The sequence below is a fragment of the Alexandromys fortis genome, unplaced genomic scaffold (genome assembly GCF_014885135.2).
Source record: "Alexandromys fortis isolate MF-2015 unplaced genomic scaffold, M_Fortis_MF-2015_v1.1 scaffold_29, whole genome shotgun sequence".
Classification (NCBI taxonomy): Eukaryota; Metazoa; Chordata; class Mammalia; order Rodentia; family Cricetidae; genus Alexandromys; species Alexandromys fortis.
Genome location: NW_026067891.1, coordinates 13,653,567 through 13,677,556, shown reverse-complemented (window position 1 = coordinate 13,677,556; position 23,990 = coordinate 13,653,567). Strand labels below are relative to the sequence as shown.

Here is a 23,990-nt window from a genome sequence, read left to right as displayed (position 1 = left end):
TTCCTTCCTTTGCTCTTCTTCCAAGAACCTGCACTAACTGGTGTGGTGGCTCCTGCCTGTAATCCCAGTGCTGAGCAGCATGGGCCAGAACAATCACAAGTCTCAGGCTAGCCTGGGCTATAGAGGGGATCCTCTTTTAAAATATAAAAATAAACACACTATATGACTAGCAATTCCATCTCCAATTTCAGAACCCAGAAAGTAGAAAAGACAGGCAGAAGATTAAACACAACATGGTTTATAATTAGCCAATGTCATCAGAGCTTCTAGAGACAGAAGAGACACTTAAACTGTGGTATCTTCACTGCATGGAGTACTACACAAAGTGAAGTGGGACCAGCAGGTACCCCACACAGCCGCACAGAGGAGCCTGAGGGCTGTGGTATGGAGAGAAAAAGCAAAAGAGTTTCAAGTTCAGAATTCCTTCATGTGAGGGTCTCAGGCCTCAGATAACTTCTATGTCATTAGAAATAAGGACCAGGACTGTACCTTGTGGAGAGAGTGACAGCAAGATGTTCCTGGTGCTGGGGCCTGTCTTGGCCTAGTGTTGCTTGCAGGGGTGTTGGGGTGTGTTCACTGTAAGGAAATACTCCAAACAGTACCTTCATATTGGAAGCTGCACCCCAGTTTAAAACAGAACAACAGAGCTTGGAGTGGCCTCACACTCAGGACCTCAGCACAAGGGTCATTCCAGATCAGCCTAGGCTGCAGAGTGAGATGCAGGCCAGACCAGGCTACAGAGTGAGCTCCAGGCCAGCCCAGGCTACAGAATGAGCTCTAGGCCAGCCCAGGCTACAGAGTGAGCTCCAGGCCAGCCCAGGCTACAGAGTGAGCTCTAGGCTACAGAGTGAGCTCCAGGCCAGACTATACTACACAGGAACAGAACAGCCATTCCTCAACAAGGTGACTGTCCTCTTCCTGGAGTAGATCACCTACTGCAGCAACACTGGCGCCCTAAAGGAAAGAATGGGGAAGGCATGGTAGCAGGAGCTGGGCTGTCACACCACAAACAGGGCCAGACTCTCAAGTATCAAGTTCACCCCCAGGGACCCATCTCTTCCTAAAGGTTCCACAACCTTCCAGAATAGCAGCACCACCTGGGGGACCAAGTGCTCAAACACATGAGCCCTGGCTATTCGGGGGAGGGGGGTCATGCCATAGTCAAACCACAATAGAAGCCAAATTAGTGTGGCTTCCCTCTGGATCAGTTTGAAAACTAGCATCAGGGATTTGCGCTATGCCAGTGTGGTATGTGAAGCCTGCACTGACTGCCCCCAAGAACCTGAGCTGTCAGATGCTACCATGTGCTGTTTGGCACAGAAGTTGTGTGACTTGACCAAGGCTACACAGTTAGTGCTCCCCAGTGGGAAGGACCTGAACGAAGCCCACACTCTGCCCCTACATCTCATGGTTTCTGAAGAAGTCTTGGCTACAGAGAAAGAGAGCTAATGAGCAGCCCGGAAAACTGGGGCCAGTGAAAATAACTAAAACGCCAGGGATCAGAGACACTGGAAATACACATACTTTTTCCCAGCATGCGAAATACTGTGATACCCAGCCCTCCATATGAGTGGGAACACTGGAGGGGAAGGTGGCAATTATTCTCAATTACTCAAGAAGAGAATAAGAGCCGAGAAGGACTCTCCTCTGGTGTCATTTTAATCAGCTGTCCAAACACACACACACACAACCAGCGGATGGAACACAGGTTAAGCATATTCTGAAGGCCTTTCGAGCTGGAGGGGAGATTAAATAATGATATACAAGCAATCTAACAGCCCCAGAAACTTTGTAGACAAGATCAGATGCTAGGCAGAGTCAAGTGGGGTATAATTCACGTCAATTAGAGAAGCAGTGGGCTTGGCATAAAAACAAGGCTCTCCAGCTCAGCCGGACAGGGGTGGAGTGGGGAGACTATCCTCAAGTATCACATAGCTCCTTCTTGTCATCAGACATAACTGGTTTGGTTATATAACCCAGGCTGGCCTGGAACTTGCTATGTAACTAAGACTGCCTTCTAGTCAGGCTCCTCCAGACTCAGCCCCCAGACTGCTGGGACTACAGGTGTGAGCATCATACCTGCTGAAGATGCTGAACATCCTACTAACATTAGCTTTCCAGTGTCCAGAAGAGAGTGGGCAGGTCAGATGGTACCACATGGGAATCAACCACCTCTTTCAACAAATTCAATCTGTGCATCTATACCTACGCTTGTCAATCAAATGAAAGGAAACTGGAGAAAGGAAATTAATGAACAAAATGGCTGCCAAACACCAATCTCTGCTGTTTGAGCTCGGGACTTGTCACAGGTTCGCGCTCTATGCTCTCTTTGCAAAGCCAGCTTCTGCTGTCCATGGTATCAACAGACAGAGAGAACATCAGGCAGCTGGTATCGAGATTGTGAAAGAAACCCATAAGATCAGAGAAGGCTTCCTGGAGGTGTCAGAGGCCAGAATATGAGACGAGACAGACATATTTGACCCTGAGTTCAACCTCTCCCCGTGCCACAGGCAGCAGACATGGGATGCAGTGGCACCCACACCTCCAGTTCTTTCTAAACGATAGCAAAGACGTTAGTGGATTTGATGCTGAAGTCTCCTCGAGGCTGAGCTCATGACAGTGTGTCAGCTGTCCTGAGACAGATCTCTGTACTGGAAAGTCCTTTCCGTGCCGCCTACTGACTCGAGAGAACCTGCTGCTCCTCTCTACTCCTGCTCAGTACACGAAGCACCAGGCCTGTCTGCAGGGCACGGGGCAAAAGAGCAGAGGTCCTGTCTCAGGCTTTGTATGGGCACAGCTCCTTTTACGCCCCAATTTCTCTTTGGAAAACTAGCCATCTTAGATGTTGGGGGGGTGCAGAGATTTGAGAACAGGGTCACCCCGTTCCTGTCTCTGTCACTTATGTGCTGCTGGGCCTTAGGATGCTCACTGCCCCTGAGCTCCAGTTTCCAGGCCTATATGCATTTCACATAGGGCTTCACAGGATGCACACAATGAGAAAATTAACAGAAAGCCATGGGTGTGTGTGGCAAGCTTGGTATGAAATACCAAGGTTTGGGTGCTGAGGCACTCTTTAGTTTTTAAGAGCTGGAACCGAACACAGTGCTACCAAATGTTCATAAATGTCACCACCTTTGAGCATCACAAAAAGCAACACTAGAGTGTTATGACTGTTTCTGGTATTGGAGGGGACAGGCACAGAGAGGTCAAGTAACTTGCCCAAGGCTACACATCTAGGAGAGCAAAGGACGCGTCCCCTGACTTCCCTCCTTTTCTCCTCTCCCCTCACCCCACTGGCTCCATTCCCATTTCTCTCTCCCACTCCCGTCCTTAACTCTCGGGCTCTCTAGCATGGCACACGCATAAAGGGATGAATGAACAGTGTTTGTCTCGCACGTGCTTCAGATCTCCAGGAGGTTTGCACAGGCCCAAGGATGGGCTATGAGGAAGGTACATCAGCTCCACAGATGGCCCACGTGGGAATTGGGTACCAAGAGCATGGGAAAGGCTCAGTGGGAGCAAGAAGTAATCCCAGCTCCACCTGTTGCCTGATTTCACACAGAGCCAATACAAAGGTCACCAACTGGGCGGGACCCACTCACCCTGCTCACCCGCCCCCAGGCTTAAGTGACATGCTGTGCCTTTGCACACAGACCCTGAAGACTCGGACTCTACAGACTGTCTGCGGGACCAGACGTCAGCCCTGACACTGGGAAGCCAGATGGCCTCGGTCAAATCACTTCACCTGCCTGTGCCTCTGCTTCCCCATCTGCAGAGAGAGAACAGTAACACCTCTACCACAGGTCAGAGAAGAGGTTTGGAGCAGGCAGGAGGACCCCTCATGGAAAACAACCATGGCCAATGCCCACGACCTGTGAGTGGGTGACATGACATGAAAGGGCCCTGCTGAGAGGGGAATACCTCATTTCCTCAGGCAAAGTGGAAACTGTCTCCTTGTTTTGCTTGGAAGGTGTGGCCCCATAAGAACGGGCAGAGAAGAGACACTAAATATGGGGTGGGAACACATGTCAAGGGGTATGGATGTCTTCAGAGGCCTGTATGGGCAGGGTGAGGGAGTCTGGCCTGGAGCCCACAGCAGAAATACTACTGCATTGATATTATGACTATTTCTTAAAGATTCTTCACTGCTTTGGAAGATTATGAAGCTTTCTCTTTTGCTGTACTTTGTTTCCCAGAGACAAGATTGCACTGCGTAGTCTCAGCTGTCCTCTAACTCTTGGTCCTCCCATGGTCCTTTGCTGTGTAGGCTACACAGTCTGATGCAGGGTGGAGGAGCTCCCCAATGGCTTCCACTGGTTCCTCTAACAATCCTGTCACCAGAAGGTTCTGTTGGCTCCTCCAGCACTGGCCTCCTGCAGCCAACTCCTCTCCCTTCCTCACTACCCCAAACACAGTGCCCTGGTGTGAAGGGACTAGTGACATTCTTCCTGTAAGTCTGCCAACACGTAGATGACAGAACCCACTAGGTCACTTAATTTCCCTGTACCTAGCACAACATCCCAGAATCTGGGACATATGCTACGATAGCCTCACATCCTTTGAGAGGCCACCAGCTCTGTTTTCACACATCCCTCTCGGGAGGAACCGGGAGCTGCATGGGGCAAGCAGCCGAAGAGCATATCCGGCGCAGCACCACTGTCTTCTCACGAAAGGAATGTACCTTGCCTCAGAGCCAAGGGAGCACTCAGAAGGGCTTGCGGTTCTTGGTTCCCATCTGCTCACTGAACTGGAACAGACAGAATCAGCACTGAGTCTCTACCCAAGCCAAGACTCTGCAGAGGCATCCTGTAGTCGGTAGCCACATGCATGGCCTAGTTTGCCTGGCCTCTTGCACATCCTGAAAAACCCACCCAGCAGGAGGGGGAAGAAGAGCTGCCTCAAGCTGACCAGCAAGTTTTCTGCTGTTAGAATTCAGTTTGAGAAATCCCTGTGACGGCACTGCATGGGAAGGTACACAGACGTTCACGTGGCACATCAAAGAGAGACTGTGTGGCCTAGTCCCTGAAGGCTGCTCACACCAGGCAACTCGAGAGCCCAAAGATGTCATGTATGGATTCTTCTTCGTGGTCCAAACTCATGAGTAAGTTACCTTTGAAATACACCCATCAAAGAAAAGATCCCAACATGGTGACTTTTCTGGACAATTTATATTCATGCTTTCTAGAAATCTTGCCATCAGGCCACCAAAGCATATTCTAAGGTACTGGGCCCACATGAGTCTGCATAAGTTTGGCCTTTAACTGGGTTCAGTGAAGGCCCTGGCAGTTGACACCCTGACCCAGTCCCTCTCTTGGAAATTGAAGGCATTGCCCAAATAGTTCATGTTCTCCAGTCAAAGAGGACTAAAGGGAATGTGTGTAAGCCTCAATCTCATGCAAGGTCAAGATCACTGTGAAACCAGCCATCAAGAATGACACAGAGGATGTCGGGGATGAGCTATGGCTGGTGGCAGTCAGGTCCTTGTGTCTTGACATCTATCTGGTCACCACCTAGCTGATCACTAGGCCATGTTCACTTATGTACAAATAAGAAAGAGAAAGTCGCTCTATAGACATGGGGGGAAAGGTCCACTATACTGGAAAGCGTGGGGCTTCTCCTGCATGCAGAGATCATGGGTGACCCACTACAGATGGGGGCTTCTCCTGTATGAAGGTGACTGCAAAGACGAAACCTACTCCCAGTCTCTGTTGTATACAGGGCAGACCCAGGATTGCCACTGCGCTTTCTAAATGATTGTGGTGTTGTGAATAGGAATGGCTCCCATAGACTCACGTGTTTGAATGCATGGCCCATAGAAGTGGCATGACTAGGAGGTGTGGCCTTGTTATAGAAAGTGTGTCACTGTGGAGGTGGACTTTGAGGTCTCATATGCTCAAGCTACACCCAGTGTGGCTTACAGTCTCCTTCTGCCGCCTATGAATCAAGATGTAGAACTCTCAGCTCCTTCTCCAGCACCACGGCTGCCTGCACACCGCCCTGCTTCCCACCATATCAATAACTGACTAAATCTCTGAACTGTGAGTCAGTCTCAATTAAATGTCTTCCTTTATAAGAGTTGCCATGGTCATGGTGTCTCTTCACAGTGATAGGAACCCTAACTAATGACTCAACTCCAGAGCCCTATTCCTCAGTCCTGAGCCTCAGTTGCTGAGCTTGTTTCACAGGACTGGTGCTCTTGGTGGACATTCCTCATGGAGGCTTCTGAAAAGGGGAGGGAGAAGCAGGAGGTGGAGAAGTGGTGGATTCAGCTTCAGAGAACACTCTTAGTGATACAAGAGTGTGGTGGGTTGAGCTAGTTCCTAGAACTTTACATGCAGATGGCCTTGGCAGATGTAATTAAATTAGGCACCTTGAGTTGGGAGACCACTGCAGGTCTGGATGGTCCACTGGCATCACAAGAGGAGGAGGGGTCTAAATTAGAGAAGATGATGTAAGAGATGAAGGGCCAGAGTAGCACGGCTCCTGTCTCTAATGGGAACCACGAGCTGAGAATACAGGGTCCTGGTTGGCCGCCCATGCTGAGAACCAGTCTTTGTCAATGCCATCCCTTCAGGTGCTCGAGGGTGCCCACATCTACCTGGATGTTTAGTATTCTGTAGCTGTACAAGTGCCTCCTTCCCATTTGATTCTGAATGGTTCCAGATGGCTATGCCCTGGAATCATCCATGGAGTTAGTGATGTCACTACAGGTGAGTGACACCAGGTCAAGATAAGAGACCTGGTGATGTGCTGGAGCACAGTGGTTTTCAGCACCCTCAGCAGCCTGCAGTGCAGACAAGGTAGTAGAAATGTCTCCACTCACTAACAGAAGGCTATGGATGAGGCCAACTACTGGGACAGTTGACTGAGTACACTGAGTCTGCCTTCTTCAGTCTCACCCAGTCCTTTGCATGGTGATTAATGACATGTTTCCAACAGAGGCCATCCTGCCTTCATAACAGAAGTACACATAATACAAGAGACCTCTCTAAAAAAAAGTCTGGTCCACCATCATACATGTGAATGAGTATCATGACAGCAGTGACTGCAACCAGGGAAAATATTGGATCAGAACAGCAGTCAGCAAGTGTAACCAACTCAGATGCCAAATTACTTTCTGTGTGTGCATGTATGCACATCTGTGTGTAGGTTGTGTGCACGCCTGTGCATGCTTATAGAGGCCAGAGCACAACCTTGAGTCTACTTGGTTTTTGAGACAGGGTCTGTCACTGAGCAGGAGCTAGCAATGAGCTAGGCTGGGCAGTCAGTGAGCTGTCTCCACAGCATGGGATTACAAGTATGTGTGACATTGCAGGCATGTGTGACATTTCTAAGTAGGTGCTTGCTGGGTCCTCGGGCTTGTATGGCAAGTACTGTTGTGACTGAGCCAGCTCTCCAGATCCCCCAAAACTGTTTTAGTTTTGTAAATTGTCTGTATGTCTCTGTGTGTGTGTGTGTGTATACATATGCACATGTGCTCACGTGTGAACACACATATGGAAGCCAGGAAACCTCTTTGTCCCTTAACATGGGTTCCAGGAACTAAACTCAGCATCACAGGCTTGTTCATTTACCCCTAGGCCCTCTTACTGGTCTGTTTTTAAGAACAGCATTTAAAGGCCACAGCTGCACCTGCCTGCGTCTGCATTGTCTCTGATGCATTCACACAGCACAGGTGATGTTGAGTGTTCCTACTGGAAGGGCACAGCCCACTGTGCCCAGCACACTGGCTCTCTGGTGCTTCACAGTTGGGGATCATGGTGAAATAAGGGAGACCCGCCCACAAGAAGACTGCCCTTCCCTTAGGTGGCTACTTTCTCCACTATCTTTTCTAACATTGCAGGTTTTCTATGGTGAGTGCAGTCTTTGAGGACAGACCAAAGTGCAGTAGTGATGTGGCCCCTGGATGCATACCTTGTTTCCGATGGCCTTTTTGGGCGGGAAGCTGTAGGCCCTCACTTGCGGGAACGTGCTCTGCAGCTGGTGATGCAATGCCCGGAACTCTGTGTACCGCCGGTACACGTTCCACTCGTCGTCCTTTATCCGGATGTAGATCTGCCAGTGAGGGAGAAAGGAGACAGGCTGAGTCCGAGCTCCTAAGGTCGTCCTCACAAAGGTGGGTGTGTAAGACTTTAAGACAATCCTGAAGCCATTTGTGACAATTCTGAATCCTCTCAGCCTCTGTGCCATAGTGCTTCCCCTCCTCCCCTGGGAACCAAGGACCTAACAGCTACACTTGCACGTACTCAGTTCCTGAACAATTACCCATATACGTATGTTTTGGTTCTGTCCCCTGGTAAATGTGGTCAAAATGATCTCTTACCTCATCTGATCTGGCAACAGCTCTCCAGTCAATTATTGGTAATAGCCCTTTCTAATAAGCCAATCAGAATAGTCAAAGAACAACCCCCCTTGCTTCTGTGGCCCCTTTAAAAGTAGACTGTACCTGCTATTCGAGGTCCCTCGGCTTCCCGAATGCTGGGGGACCCTGTCATGACAGAATTAATAAAATCCTCATGCTTTTGCATTGGCTGTGGTGTGAGATGGTCTCTGGGGGCGACGCTAGAGTCCAACAGGTGCTGCATCACTCTGTCCACAGAGGGGCCACATTTGCCTCACACCACTGGGCACCAAGTACCTGGCACAAAATGGTGGTACTGACAGCACCAATGGACACCAGAACAAGGCAGTGCGGCATGTGGCAGGAGAGCCCAAATGCACAGTATGTCCCCACCAGGCTGAGGGACGGCAGGGATACAGCTCCCTGTTCACACGTTTGCTGCCCTTGAGTGACAGCATGGATTCATCTCCCTGGTCACATATGTGGCTTACAAGCTGCCCACCACATAGTAGGTCAGCACATAGTTGGGGAGCTCATTTAAGACAAAGGGAAGTGAGGTCAAAATCTTTTAGACTGCTGAGGGGCCCAGCAGAACACAAGGCCATACCCAGGTGGCTTAAGCACATGCAGCAATGTAACTATCTCAGCCATGTTTGGGACACTGTCAAAGAACACTCAAGATGCTGCTAGGGCACAGCGCAGCTACTCGGTAAGGAAATCTGAGAAATGGGAGGCTGGAGGCTCAATTTATTTTTTGAGAAAAGTTTCCTCGTGCATACCTGGTTGGCCTGGAACTCACTGTGTAGACCAGGCCAAATTCAACCTCACAAAGATCCTACTGCTCTGTTTGCTGAGTGTTGGTATTAAAGGTGTGTGCTACTGCTCCAAGATGAAGTGTTTTAGCTCGGCGGTGGTGGCACATGCCTTTAATCCCAGCAGAATCATAGAGAGGGCAAGGTCTCTGCACAATGACTATTGTACTTCATCACATAAAGCAAGGGTCCCTACATCTTCAAGACCTATTTACAGGCCAGTGGCCACAAATGCCTCTACTGTGAGTCTCACAGTCTGACTGCATTCTTCATAATATATGTTTAGAAGCCAACTCTTTTTACTCAGCGGAAGCAAGAGCATGCTTACTACCCTGCTACAAGGATGCTCGGCTACTGTCCTCTCCTCTACAGGCAGCCATACCCAGTTCTATAGGCCCCGTGTTTCTGCCCAGGACTCTCCGATCTGTCTCTAGTGCAGACCTCAGACATGAGCTGCAGCTTTAGTGTGCATCCATACACTCTTTAAGTCTGAAGCCAGGCCCTAAGCTTAAGCTTCCTCTTAGGCTTTTACTAATCCATCTTCAGGAGCAAAAACAACAGCAAAACATGATGCCTTTGTCTCTCATGCTGCCTGAATGCTGCCAGGCCAAGTCCGGAACAGTCTCCAGGAGCAGGGGATGAGATAAAGGTGACGGCCGAGAGTTGGGATTCCTGTTGTATCTATACTCCTGCCTTCACTGGTATCCAAAGTGCATTTCTGGTGGCCACTGTTGCTATACCCAGAGGCCACTGATAACCAGGGGAACAAGAAGAGTGTCTCCATGGGTCACCCATGATAGGCTCACCTCAGCACCTCACAGAGATGTAGATGGAGCTCTCATTTACTTATTTTAAAGGGCTCCTCCCTTCCCATATAAGTCTGACTGGCCCACTTTCCTCATCTTGAACCATGAAGATGGTAACTCCTTGGAGGGAATAAAAAGCCATACAACCAAGCTCCCTTTTAAACAATGGATAAAACCATGTAGCTCTTGACCCAGAAGAAGGAAATAAAATCAGTGGGTGCTGCTGGGGTTGGCACTAAGGCTCACTATCTTCTGCCTAAAGGGAAAATGATTTTGTGGAACAATTGTTTTGTACACTGTGAAGATGTCACTCTGGTTGGTTTTAAAAAGAGCTGAATAGGCAATAGCTAAGCAAGATTTCCAGGCACAGAGGATGCTGGGAAGAAGAAAGGCAGAGTCACAAGCAGATGCAGAAGAAGCAGGATGTGCATGCAGGAGGAGAGGTAACAGCCACAAGCCAGATGACAGGATATAGATTAATATAAACTGGTTAATTTAAGTTCTGAGAGCTCGCTAGGACAAGCCAAAGCTAGTGGCCAAGCTTTCATAATTAATAAGAAGTCTCCATGTCATGATTTGGGAGTGGGTTGGCTGGACAGAGAAAGACTTGCTACAAATGGTGTCCAATGTGGGGGGCAAATATTTTCACATAAGACCTGAAAAAGCTTTAAAAAAAAAGGTTCCAAACATACAAAAATGAAGCCAAATGTAGCTTCCTGGTCCTGCAGTCTCTCAGCCACAAGCTGCCAATGTATCACGAGCTAAACTGTATGGCAGTTTAAGGTTTTGCTCATGCAGACAGAAATGGCTACAGATGCACAGTAAAACAGATCCAACAGAAAAAAAAAAAGAAACTCTAAACAGGTTATAGTGTGTTTACAAAAAATGTATGGACTTAAAAAATGAAAATGGACATAGGCAGACAGAAAAGGTAATTTAAAATAAATTTAAGATAAAGTCTTCAAAGAAAAAATAAAATAATATAAAAAGGATAAGCCACATAAAAATGGAAAATACACAGAGTATGGATCAAGTATGGTATTATATTGACTTCAAACTTTTTGATTGTTGATGAGCAACAATAGCTGCTGAGAGACATCAGATTATGAATGGGAAAGAGCCAGATTAAACCACCCTATATATTTTTAAAATGTTTTCACTTCAAAATGGAAGTCAAAAAATACGTTACATTGAGGAAGAGGTTATGCTTTTGTTTCCACGAGAAATGAAAGGCTGTGGATTCATCCAAAGTTTATAGAGATCAGATTTGATCAGGGAAGACCCCCTGAAAATCCTGGCCACAGACATAAAGAAATAAACGTTAAAAAAAAAAACACAAGACAGGAGATATATACTTTACCTGCTCAAACATAAAATAAAAAATCATCTTTGTTTGGCTTGTTACAGTGCAGAGTCCATACTTGTGTTAATGCAGATATGTAAGTTTATGTGTTTTCAAAGCAAGGGAATGAAATACCAAGGAAAATGGGTAGCCCAGGTGATCCAGTATCTCAGAGACTCTCTATTGCAGTTTCCCCAGAGTTTGGCATTCAGAACAGCTTCAAGGCTGCTGGCTGAGATGGTCCAGCCCCACAGACTATTCTAGTCAGGACCACAAATAAGCCTTGTGCTTCCCCATTGCACAGAGACTGAACAACAAATGCTATGGCTAGTTTTTCCAGGATTTGATCATTATCTCAATCTTCTCAGGTTCCATAAAGATGCTGTCACCCACAGTCAACAGGAAGCAGTCTGGAGAAACAACGTCCACATTCCTAAGAGGTGGGGTTATGGATATTTGTCATCATTTGGGAGGGGTGGTTACAAACTGTTATTGGTATTTGTTATGTTCAGGGAGAAAGCTAAACAAAGGAGCTTAGATTCGAAGATCTCTTTCTGAAGGGAAGGGGGGGTATGGTATAGAAATGATGGGGTAAAAGGGTGAACTATTGAGTCTATTTTTGAACAACCACTATTCCCCAAAATTTTACACAGGTTTGGATTTTTGTATATTGATAAATTTAAGGGTATGCTGTATTATATGGTTCTAATTCTTTTTTAAGGTATTATACCTATGCAGCTTATTTAAAAATGTAATGTAAAGTTTTAGTCCTTAAAAGCTATTTAGAATAATAAAAAATACAAGTTAATAGTCATCTATATCAATTAAACTTGGAGTCATATTATATTATTTTCAAAGTCAGAGACATATTTTAAATACATAGTCTTCAGATGCATCAAAGACCTATACAATATGGCATTTAAAATGTTTTAATAACAGGGCTTTTCATGACAATGAAACACAGTCTGCTCCTAGCAACACCAATTTACTTCAAAAAAGGATGACAGGCATCGAAGAACCTCCATATAGAGTTTGCTTTCTTTGTGGGAAAAGCTAGATAGCCATTTGTACAAAGAAACTTCCCTTGCCTTGCTGAAGACAATATGTTGTTCAAACTGGACAAGCAGAACACAAATGAAAGAGACTGTTGAGCTTTACCTAGAAAAAGCAGGGCCGTCCTTCAAAATTCTTATTTCATAGAAAAGTCTGCCAGACCTTCTAGGCTTGTACGCCAAAGATGGATGCCCCAACATTGCAGAGGAACTTTGGGCAGCCAGATGTCTGTTATGTCTATAGGTTTGGAAGTGGTTTGCCCTGTACTTCCTGTTTACTTGGGTAATATTATATCCTTCTGGGGTCTCTGATGGAGCTGAAGACTAGATACTTATAGTGCCCATTAGTTATAATAGAAGGTAAATTAGGTGCAGAACTTTGGACTCACCAAGACAGAATGAATGGAGAATTTTCTCCAAAATTGCAAAATAAAAATGGACTGGACATTGTGCGTTTAATTTTTACCTGATATTTGTTATTATATATAGCTTTAATGTGTGAGGCTTAAACCCTTTCCTTTTTATTTAGACAAAAAGAGAGAAAATGTTGTGAAATAATCTTTCTGTACAATGTGAAAATGTGTCTTTGCCAAGGTGCCCTCTTAATAAAAAGCTAAACAGCCATTAATTAGCTAGGTAGGAGGTATAGGCAGGACAGACTGACACAGAGAACACTGGGAAGAAGGCAGGGTCACCAGAAGACACAGACATGATGGAGGACAGGTAAAGCCACAGACATAGATTAATAGAAATGAGTTCATTTAAGTTGTAAGTACTAGTTAGTAATAAGCCTGAGCTACGGCTGAACATTTATAATTAATAATGAGTTTCTGTGTCATTATTGGGGACACAGCTGTCCCGACAAACAGGTCCCACTTCAAAGTGCAGATCCTGAGATCCTTTCACTACAGAACTTACCCTGGTCAGGCCTATGTGAAACAAGGAAGCAAGGAGAAGTTGGGGGCTTGGGGCTTGGGCTCAGTCCAACGGTGGATTACAAGCATCTGTGGCTGTCTCCAAGAGAACACATAACAAACGCTGGCAAAAATGCTGGCAGGAAGGAGCCTTCTACACTTCTAGTGAGTATAAACTGTTACAGCCAGTATGGAGATCAAAAGGGACACTCCTCACAAGCTGGGTGGGAGCTATGTATGACCCGGTTTAGGGCACACCATCAACATACAGTACCCCAGTTTATCAGCACAAGCTAGGCGGGAGCTATGTATGACCCGGCTGAGGGCACACCACCGACACACATGTACTCCAGTTTATCTGGACACCACTTACTACTCACTTGTCAACAGCACTCTTCTGTGATGGAGTACACGCTCCCCTGTACCCTTCTGAGATGGAGTACACTCTCCCCTGTACCCCTTCTGTGATGGAGTACACTCTCCCCTGTACCCCTTCTGTGATGGAGTACACGCTCCCCTGTACCCTTCTGAGATGGAGTACACGCTCCCATGTACCTCTTCTGTGATGGAGTACACGCTCCCCTGTACCCTTCTGAGATGGAGTACACACTCCCATGTACCTCTTCTGAGATGGAGTACACTCTCCCCTATACGTCTTCTGTGATGGAGTACACTCTCCCCTGTACGTCTTCTGTGATGGAGTACACGCTCCCCTGTACCCCTTCTGTGATGGAGTACACGCTCCCCTGTAGCTCTTCTGTGATGGAGTACTGATATGGGAGTGTAATATATCAATCTGTTGATTTCATTGGTTAAGCAATAAAGAAACTGCTTGGCCTCATAGCTTAGAACATAGGTGGGTAGAGTAAACAGAACAGAATGCTGGGAGGAAGAGGAAGTGAGCTCAGACTCAACAGCTCTGCTCTCTGGAGCAGAGACTCCATAGCTCCTCTCAGAGACACACGCAATGAAGCTCCGACCCAGGATGGACGTAGGCTAGAATCTTCCCGGTAAGCGCACCTTGGGGTGCTTACACACATTATTAGAAATGGGCTAGTCCAGGTGCGAGAGTTAGCCGAGAAGAGGCTAGATATAATGGGCAAGCAGTGTTTAAAAGAATACAGTGTCCGTGTAATTATTTCGGGGCATAAGCTAGCAGGTGGCCAGGGTGCTGGGGACGCAGCCCCGCCGCTCCTATTACAACAGAGTACACTCTCCCCTGTACCTCTTCTGAGATGGAGTACACGCTCCCCTGTACCCTTCTGAGATGGAGTACACGCTCCCCTGTACTTTCTCTTCTTTCTTGAACTTCATACAAATGGAGTCATGCTTGTCACATCCCCCATGTATGGTTCCTTCTTGGATAACGTTTATGAGATGCATCCATGTTGCTATATGCCCTCTCACTAGTGCCCTGACATGGCTGCACAGCATTCCACTGCAGTAACATGCTACCAGTATTTTTGCTCTGCAGGGATGGGCATTTAGGGTATTTTCAATTGGGTGCTCCTGTTCCTATCTCTTTTAGGAGCACAGACCTAAACGTGTAAGGCAAAACTATTATGCTACTACAAAATCAAAACAAAATAACAAAAACATGGCCAATATTTTCATGAGCTAGGGGAGAAGAAAGGTTTCTAACTTGGGCACAAAAGACAATGCTAAAGTGTCCTGAATCTCCACTGAATAACAGTTACACATGGCAGACACAGGAAAAATCCAGGGGATGACAGGGTCTGCATGATGTGTGTGTCAGTAAGTCATGTCTTCTTCCTGTTCTCTGGACAGTGAGTTTCCAGTCTACTCAAGGACCTATTTGTCTAATCCATATCCAGACTGGGCAGGACTGGGGCTGTGCCCAAGGTACTGTGGTAGGTGCCCATGCACACCTGAGGTGCAGCTGGTCCAGCCACGAAGGGGAGGCCAGAAGTTGGACCTGAACCCTAGTGCCACCTCTTGCAAGTTAGATTTATCTCTTCCATTTGGTAAACGAGAGTGATGTGGGAAGAACTGGCTGACATTAGGACAATGTCCAATACCTGTATCAACACATCTGTCAAGTGCCGTTCCAATGTGCAACTGGTCACATGCACAGTTTGGGGGAGGGGAGGCAGGGAAATTAGAATAAAGATCTGCAAGTTTGCTTTGGCAGGTGAAGCTCCGGGTCAAAAGCCTGCTGAGCACAATACAAGCCTCTTTAGCCCCAAACACATGGGACATCAGGCTGGTTGGCAGGTTAGCAGAGGGACAGGGCACAGGGCTGTGCACAGAGAAAGCCTGGGCCCCTAGCCTAGCTGCCCCCCCAACACACACACTGCAACCCTAAGGACAATACCTCACTCAGACTCAGCTCCTTCACCTGCAGCAGGGTGCAGGCCAATCTCCCTGGTGGTCCTGAGACGCCATGTCTAACAGGCACAGGGAGCAATGGCAGCTGCAGATATGGCAAGCCCTGTCACCTCCATCATCCATTGCCTTTGTGTACATGAACTTCCCTATTACAGAATTAGGGGTAATTATAGGATGTGCAATCACGAAATTAAAGCAGGTAATTACCATGCCTAATTAATTGTCAAATGCTAGGCAGACAGCGAACACAAACAGAAAGAGTGGTTGAGGATGGGGCAGTTCCAAGTGCCCTCTGCTTCCAGAAAGCTCAACAGCAATGGCAGAGGTCAGAACCTGACCCCCTGCGTGGGTTAGCAAGCACTAAAATAAACCCTGGATGCACACTGGGCTTTGACTCAGCCTGAGCTGAGCGCCCTCTGCGCTGGCTGCAGGCCAGCAAGGCATTCATACAGCCCTGTCACAAACACACCCTGAGTCCCCATCCAGAGAGCTATCTCAGGAAGGAACCTCATAGGAGATACTTAATGACTGCTGTAAACCTTGACAAGGAGCAGACTGCAGAGAGATGCTGGCCCACATGCGGCAAGGACTCACAAATATAAACTGTAGGTTTGCAAGCAAAAACGTCAGGCTGCCTCTGCTTGCTGAGCACTCAAAGCTCCTCCTTCTCCACTCTACTTCTACCCCATACCGAGTCCTGATCCCAGAAACAAAGGTTTCCTTATGTATGGTGTCTTTCATTCGCCCTTCTTCCTTCTGTCCTTCTGTCTGTCTGTCCGTCTGTCCGTCCTTCCTTCCTTCTTCTTTTCCTCCCTCCCTTCCTCCTTCCCTCCTTCCCTCCCTCTCCCCTTCCCTCCTTTCCTAGGGATTGAATTAGAGCCTCACACATGCTAAGCCAGCAGTAACCAATGTGCCACACCCCAGCCATTATTTTCATTTCTTATTTTTAGATCTCACTAAGTTGAGATCTAAACTCAAGTTCAAGGCTGGCCTTGAACTCTCTAGTTCAGGTTGGCCTTAAATTTGTAATCCTCCTGCCTCAGTACCCCCATCCCCAAGTATATGGGATGACACAGCTGCACTACAAGGCCCAGAGCATGACAAGCCCAGAGAAACACAGGTCTCATTTCTCTTGATCGGGGGAGGGGGACTTGATGGGGGAGGGGGAGGGAAATGGGAGGCAGTGGCGGGGAGGAGGCGGAAATGTTTAATAAATAAATAAATAAATTTAATAAAAAAAAAGAAAAAGAAAATGCAAGTCTGACTCTCATTTCTGTTCACGTGTCATGGACAATGATCATGTGGCTTTGCAATGCCTTTCAAAATGTACCAGACATTTTGCATAAGAAGTTCTCCAAAGCTCAGTGATTTTCTGTCTTAAAATGCAGCCACGGAACAAGTAAGATGTGTAAGCACCATTAGGAGACAGGAAGGCAGTAGAGACCAATCTCAGTGCCTCTGATGGAGGAAGGGCCCAGAGCCACACTGTTTCCATACCAGCGGGAAGCAGGGACAGCCCAACACCAATATGAGGATTGTCACAGGCAAACTAGTCAGATGGCATTAGACGATCTTCAAAATGGCCGAGGTTCCTATTTCACTTTGCTTCCTTAGCAGCCAATGAGTGCAATGATTTGTGTTTTGGCTGGCAGTCCGTGTTAATGCACCCTCGCTCAACTTTCCTTTTAATGAAACGGGTTCATGTGTTATTAACTGCAAATGTCCTCAGTGCTAGAACAAAATGCCTGAATTACCACAGGACCACACTGATGGAGTGATATTATCACAGTCAAAGGTGAGAAGACGAACAACTTAACTGGAGAAAAACGACTTCTCGGTTCACTGGGGTGTGTAAAAGAGCTGGGCGAGGGAAAGAGTGTTATTTACTGAGAACTGCCAGCGCCACCCCACAGGCCTGTGCCCAGAGGATGCAGAAGAAGGCTTGGGAAGTGGAATGGGTCCTCATCCTAGTGGGAGAGGTCAGGATCCAGCTCCAGGCACTGTACTCCAGCGGAGCTCTGCTGTCCCTAGATGCTCAGCGCCACCTGACGCGCTTCTCAGGGTGGCTTTTGGCCAGTGGTCTTCTGGCTGACTTGCCTGCTCTCTTCTGAAGGAAAACACTGGATTGGGGTCACTCGCCTCGCCTTCCAGACTCGTTTCACACCCGGTCTCTCCCTGGTGGGCAGTCTGATGACCTTCTATACCCCTCAGTGTAGGCCCTGGGGATACTGGAAGAACAAAAGAAGGCTTGATCCCTTCCCTTCTGAAATTTGGTCAGCCTGCCCACGAAGGTACAAAGAACCCTAATGAATTCAAATGGAAAAAGAGCTGGAGAGGGATGTGACATCTTCAGCTGGGCTAGGAATATGGATGCAGGTAATCAGCTGAGGGATGTTTGATTTAGAACAAAGACCAGACCAGACGGGTGCTGAGGCAGGGGGATCTTGAGTTTTAAGACTAGTGGAGAATGCACAGGGCATAAACAAAGTATTGAAGAGATGATTCAGTAGATAAAGCTCTTAATTCTCAAGTAAAAGGACTTGATTCAAGTGCAGAACCCATGTAAAATGGCAAGGTATCGCTGTCAGCTACATGTGCCATCTTATAGTACAGCACCCAAACGACGGCCATGACGAAGAGGAAGGCAGCTGGCACACACGCTCTAAGCCCTCTAGAAAATATGCTCCATCATATACATGTGAATATAACAAGAAGGGTGGCATCACAGGCATCGGGGAAATGGGCATGGTGCAGAAAAGAACACCCTGTAATTATTCCATGGCAAAGCTGGGAGTCTACAGCATCACCCAGCATGCTGCTGGCACTACTGTGAGCAAACAAGGACCAGACTCTTGTCAAGAGAGGTCTCTTCCTACAACGAGTAAAGTAAGATTATCAGGGGAGGGTAAAGAGCAGGGCACGTGTTTCAACAGAAGCTTAGCGGCTATTCCAGCCACGGGATGCTCTATGAGCGCTAACAATGGGAGCCTGAGCAGAAGCCCATTCCTGTGAATTCATGCCTTGACAGATATACAGAAATAAAAGACCCAGTGTGTTTAAAAAAAAAAAAAAAGGCTGGGTATGGTGGTGTGTGTGTGTATAGAATCTGCTCAGGGGAGCTGGCCACAGGAGAGGTACATATTTTCAAGTTCCAGGTCAGGGACAGATGTTGTCTGTGGTGATTTGAATTAGAATGGTTCCCATAGGTTTATATGTTTAAATGCTCTGACCCTAGTTAGCCAAACTGTTTGGGAAGGATAAGGAGGTGTGGCCTTGTGGAAGTAGGTGTGGCTTTGTTGAAGGAGATGTGTCACTTTGAAGTTTCAAAAGCCCACACCAGCCCCAGTCTCTCTTTCTGCCTCTTGCCTGTGCTTAAGATGTAAGCTCTCAGCTACTACCCCAGGATCATGCTTGCCTCCCATGTTCTCCACCATGATGATCGCAGACTAACCCTCTGAAACTATAAGCAAGCCTGCAATTAGACGCCTTCCTGTGTAAGTTGCCTTAGTCATGGTGTCTCCTCATAGCAGTAGAACAGTAACTAAGACACTCTGAAAACTCAAGGTGGGTGGCTGCTAAAGAATGACATCCCAGGTTTAACTTTTAGCACCCCCACACAATACACATATGCACACATGCACAGGCATGCATGTGAAATGTACACACAAAGAGATCCCACCATTTGTAACAACAGAGGGGCTGCTGTGCTGAGGTGGGGTGATGGGCTCATGCAGAGAGCACAGGATAGGTAAGTTCTGCAATCCCTGGTGATAATGACTACAGCTAATGTCTATTGCCTTCCAGAAACTTCATCCCCAACCATACATACTAAATTCAGGTGGTGAAGAATGGGCCAGTGTCATTGTGGTAGTCATTATATAAGGTATACACACAGCAGATTGTCATGTTGTATACCTCTGAATATATATAGCTTTATTTACCAGTCAACTATTTTTAGTGCAGAAGTTTTCAAAAATAAAAGATATGGCAGGCTGGGCATGGTGGCACCTGCTTATGAGCTCAGCACTCTGGAGGCAGAGGCAAGAGGATATCAACTGTGGAGCCAGCTTTGGCTGCAGAGTGAGACCCTGTCTCAACAAAGGAATGAGAAAGATGGTGGGGGAAGGCGATTTAGCCTGGTGTCAGTAGTGCTGAGAGGACAAGAGGCACAGATGGCACATATGAGCTTAAAGAGCCCAGAAGAGAGCTGGGCATGGAAACTCACTTGTAATCCTAGCACTTAGAAGGCTGAGGCAGGAAGCTGTTATTCAGAGGCCAGCCTATACTGCATAGTGAGTTTTAGATTGGCCTGGGCTACAGGTTGTTTCTGTTTTGTTTTAAGTAAATTAGAGACCATTACAATACATGACAGGTGTGCCTCCAATAACATATGTGTCAGTACAGTCACAGCCTGAAATAAACCAGGGAACAAGGCAAATGCTAACCGAGATAGTTCTGCATGCTGGCAGCTTCTTATTTCTTTGTGGTTTTTCAGGTTTTCCAGATTTCCTTCTTTGGTCAGATTTTGGTGACAGAGAAACGAAGTGTTACTTTACTCATCGAGTAAGATGGTGTCTGCTAGCACCTGAGGTGATACACCACTTCTTCCCTCTTTTCTTCACATAGAACTGAAGAGCATCAAAATATCATGCTGTCAAGATGGCATGGCCGTGTCTCAGGATGAAAAGACTGTCACTAACATTCAGAAAGAAAGAGATAATGGATGGGTGAGTGTAGAGTCAACCATGGCACTAAGAGGCCAGAGAGCAAGCTGAGAACCCATGGAAAGTCATAGCTGGGCCATCTCCCATGTGAAGACAGGTGAAGGAAGCTCCCCTGGGAAGGTCTGACGCTCCCGACCAGTCTCAGGCCCACAGAGAACTATGGTAACAGACAGCAAACTACTGTAGCTACAGAGCAAAAGCTTTATGCAGCTCCTGGGGCAAGAGACCAGCTTTGATAGCACAATGTGTTTCTCTTAGCCTTGGGAGGGAAGACTTAAGGTGAATGCCTACCCCAGGTCTGCAAGAGCAGGAAGCCAGACCGCTCTGGCCCTTAGCACAATGACAGAGGAGACAGTGTCCTGTGGCTGAGCTGCGGGCCACAGAGATCTAACCTACAGTAGTTTGCCTCAGGCTTGCTGAGCGAGCATCTGCTAGGTACCAAGTTTTGCATGGGCCTTGAAAACACATAGCAGTTGGCCCAAGGGGTCAGAACCATGATTATGAGTACAATCTGGGGATTGCAGCTGCCTGGGGCAAAGCGCAATTGCACATTCTTACTAGATTTGATACCTTATTAGCCACATGACTTTCACTACTTTATAAAGTCATTTTATGACATAAAATAAAAGCAGTTGCCTGCACAGAGCCAACCATTTTAGTTGGCATGAAAAACATAACAAAGTTTGCTGCTATCAGCAAAGCTGTGCACCTGTTCCTAAGCAGTCCACACACCACTTCAAGGACAGACAGACAAACACTGTCCAGTGGTAGAAGTGTTAGAACTCAGAACAGCAGGAGGGGGACATCCAGGAGACACCACATGCAGCGCAGTGCCAAGGTCTATCAGGGAAGGCTTCCTGGAGGAGTTTATACCTGAGTCGGACCTTGAATGGTGAAGACAAACTAGCCAGGGTGCCAGGCCAGGCCAAAACAGTAGGCAGCTGTCTGCTAAATTATACCTTCTGAATGATATATTCTTGAGGATGGGAAGTAAGACTAGCACTTAAAAAGAGTCCGGCCCCAAGATCCCCAACACTCACGTAAATGCTGAGTTTGAGCACGCACGTCTGTAACCTTAGAGCTAGTGGTAGGGAGGCAACAGGCAGATCCCCAGAGCTTGCTAGGCAGTCTAGAATTGTGCTCTGGGTTCAGTAAGAGACTTTGCTCCAAAAGGTGGGAAATGAAAGTAGAAGACAGTCAAAACACACACAAACACACACACACACACACACACACACACACACACACACACACCCCACTGCCTGAGTCTGTCAGGCTTGGTCTTCCTCTGCATCCTCACCTGGGCATGTCAGAGAACTGCTCTCACCAAAACACACTCTGGAGTCTTCAATTAAATGACACCAATAGGATGATTTGAAGTAGGGGCTGCTATGCTATAGAATGCCAACTCAGCGCATCCAGGCTGAGATGAGAAATGGCCTGTAACCTCTTCAGATGCTCACAGTGACATTGCTACTGTTCTTGCCAAGAGCAGCCCAGAGAAATCAGGCATGGGCTCCTTTATACACAGTTGCAAGGCTGGATCTATGGTCCTTACTCTTCCTCTCTGAGAGCACCCAATTGGAGGGCTTTTGCAGTAATGTTTCATAAAAGCCAATAGAACAACAGGAGGGTCAACCATAATGTATGCACATCCCTTCCTGAGGAGAGTTTAAAGAGACACATTAGTCATGGCCTCGTTCATCACCCAAGAGGCCAAATTTCACTTGCATGTACACTGCAGGCACCAGAACACTGGGGACCCTGGGCATTCATTCCTCCCTCAAAATGTTACCATAAAATGGAATCATTTTTTGGTTCAAGTCCCTAATGCCCATGATGGGGCTGAAAATAACATTTTCCTACCTCCCAGGCTTGCAAAGCACCATGGAGGGCACTCACTGTGGGTATCACATCTGCCAGCTTCATCTTTGAAATGAGACACGAACAGGGGTCTGCCCCGAGGCCTAGAATCAGTAGGCAGTAGAGATGTGATTTGAATTTCTGTCTTTTCCAGCCCCAATTTGTGTTTTGTTTTCTCCCTATGCCCCTCTGTCTTAAAGGGGCAGAGAAGGAGTCCAGGTCCTAGCGGGCCATCCTCCAGACCTTTAAAGCCTTGAGATTCCCAGGCACCCATGAGTAGGGAGGCCGGGAGAGCAAAGGTGGAAATCCCAGCTCTGCCTCAGTTATGCTCTGGTTCCATCACCAGAGGGGGCTGAAACAAGCTACCACCATCTACACAATGGGATACTACCAGCGTCTATCTTGTAGGGCAGTTCTCATGGCTCACGCTGCCACCAGCAATTTTACAAGGGAGTGAAGTCCCATTAAGCATTAAAGAGTGGGAAGGAAAGGGGAACAGCCCTGTTGTCACAGCTCAGTGTCCACTGCGGAGGATGACCTGATGACTGAGGGGCCTTGAGAGTTATAGTGGACACCAGCAAGTGGATTGCAGCTTTCCTTTGAGGGTGAAATGCAAGGGCAAGGCACTTTCTCTGCAAGGACCTGGCAGGTGGAATGCCAAAGAAAGAACCTTCATCCAGCCGGTGTGCCTCTTCCGGTTGAGAGTTTAGAAACTAGAAGCTAGAAGCCCTAAAGATGACCAAGCAGCCCTGTGGGGACCTACAGTTCAAACACCATGGATCTCCAGCACAGATTCTTCCACGGCCTCCTGACGGCCTGAGGCCCATGTGTGAGGCCAGGTGCAGCAGTCAATGGATTAGCTTTTTAGCAAACCACATGGCCATGGGCCAACAGCAGTGGAAAACTGTTCCTGGAGATGGGGCCTGTACTGAAGGTGCAGGGACAAATAGCCTATCTGACCCTGAATGGCATCACCAAGCAATAGCAAAATCACTAGAAGCCCAATTTCTTTACAACATCCCAACTCAAAGTCCAGTTAGCAAGCCAAGCATAGTGGTACGTATCTATAGTCCCAGAACTCTGTAAGTTGAGGCAGGAGGATCAGTGTTTGAGGCCAATCTGGTCTACAAACTGAGAAACTGTCTTTTTAAAAAAAAAATCCAAAGTTCTGAAAACCCAAGGCTCTCAGCAAGTTTAGCACCAAGTCACTTGGCAGCTGAACTTGGCTGAACTCGAATGGGGGTGCCAGGACCAGTGTGCACCTCACTTCATGTCAGTATTCCTGTCTCTGCAGGACACTGATGTGACATGCCCAGGTGCTGCCCTAGATCCACTTACTGTGATTCAGTCTCCTTTCTAAAACCAACGAGAAGAGAAAGGTGAGGATGTATATCTGAGAGTGTTGGCTGTGAAAGTTGTGATTGCAGGATTCCGGCTGTGCTAACAGGCCATTTAAACACAGCTGGATTTTATGTTCTTCGCAGCCCAGAGGATGAGAGGCAAGGTTGGTCAAAATCACCCCTGGGACACTCTTTTGCTGCTCCACAGGGACAGTGCACATGGTTTGATCTACATAGGCACTTACAGAATCATACAATGCATAAGGATTAGGAACTGTGACTTAGGAAGACTCTAATGATGGAGAAAGATGAGTCTTTAAATATCACTGTGAAGGAGAAACTAGTCAGCTTTGTGAACTGACGCTCCCTCCTGTCTGCTGTGGTATATAAATCAGCAGCCAGGTCCTAACCAGCTCACACACTTTCACATCACTGTGGCTTGCACAG

At 47.3% G+C, this 23,990-nt stretch overlaps 1 protein-coding gene across 3 annotated transcripts in view; it reads right to left on the bottom strand.

Annotated features, from left to right (window-relative positions):
• LOC126497976 (sorting nexin-29) overlaps positions 1 to 23,990 on the bottom strand; it is a 356,924-nt gene that overhangs the window by 46,927 nt on the left and 286,007 nt on the right. For all 3 annotated transcript variants that reach the window (XM_050136295.1, XM_050136287.1, XM_050136280.1), the window contains exon 13: positions 7,915 to 8,055. In XM_050136295.1, coding sequence (XP_049992252.1) covers positions 7,915 to 8,055 — 141 coding nt within the window. The remainder of the gene's footprint in view (positions 1 to 7,914; positions 8,056 to 23,990) is intronic.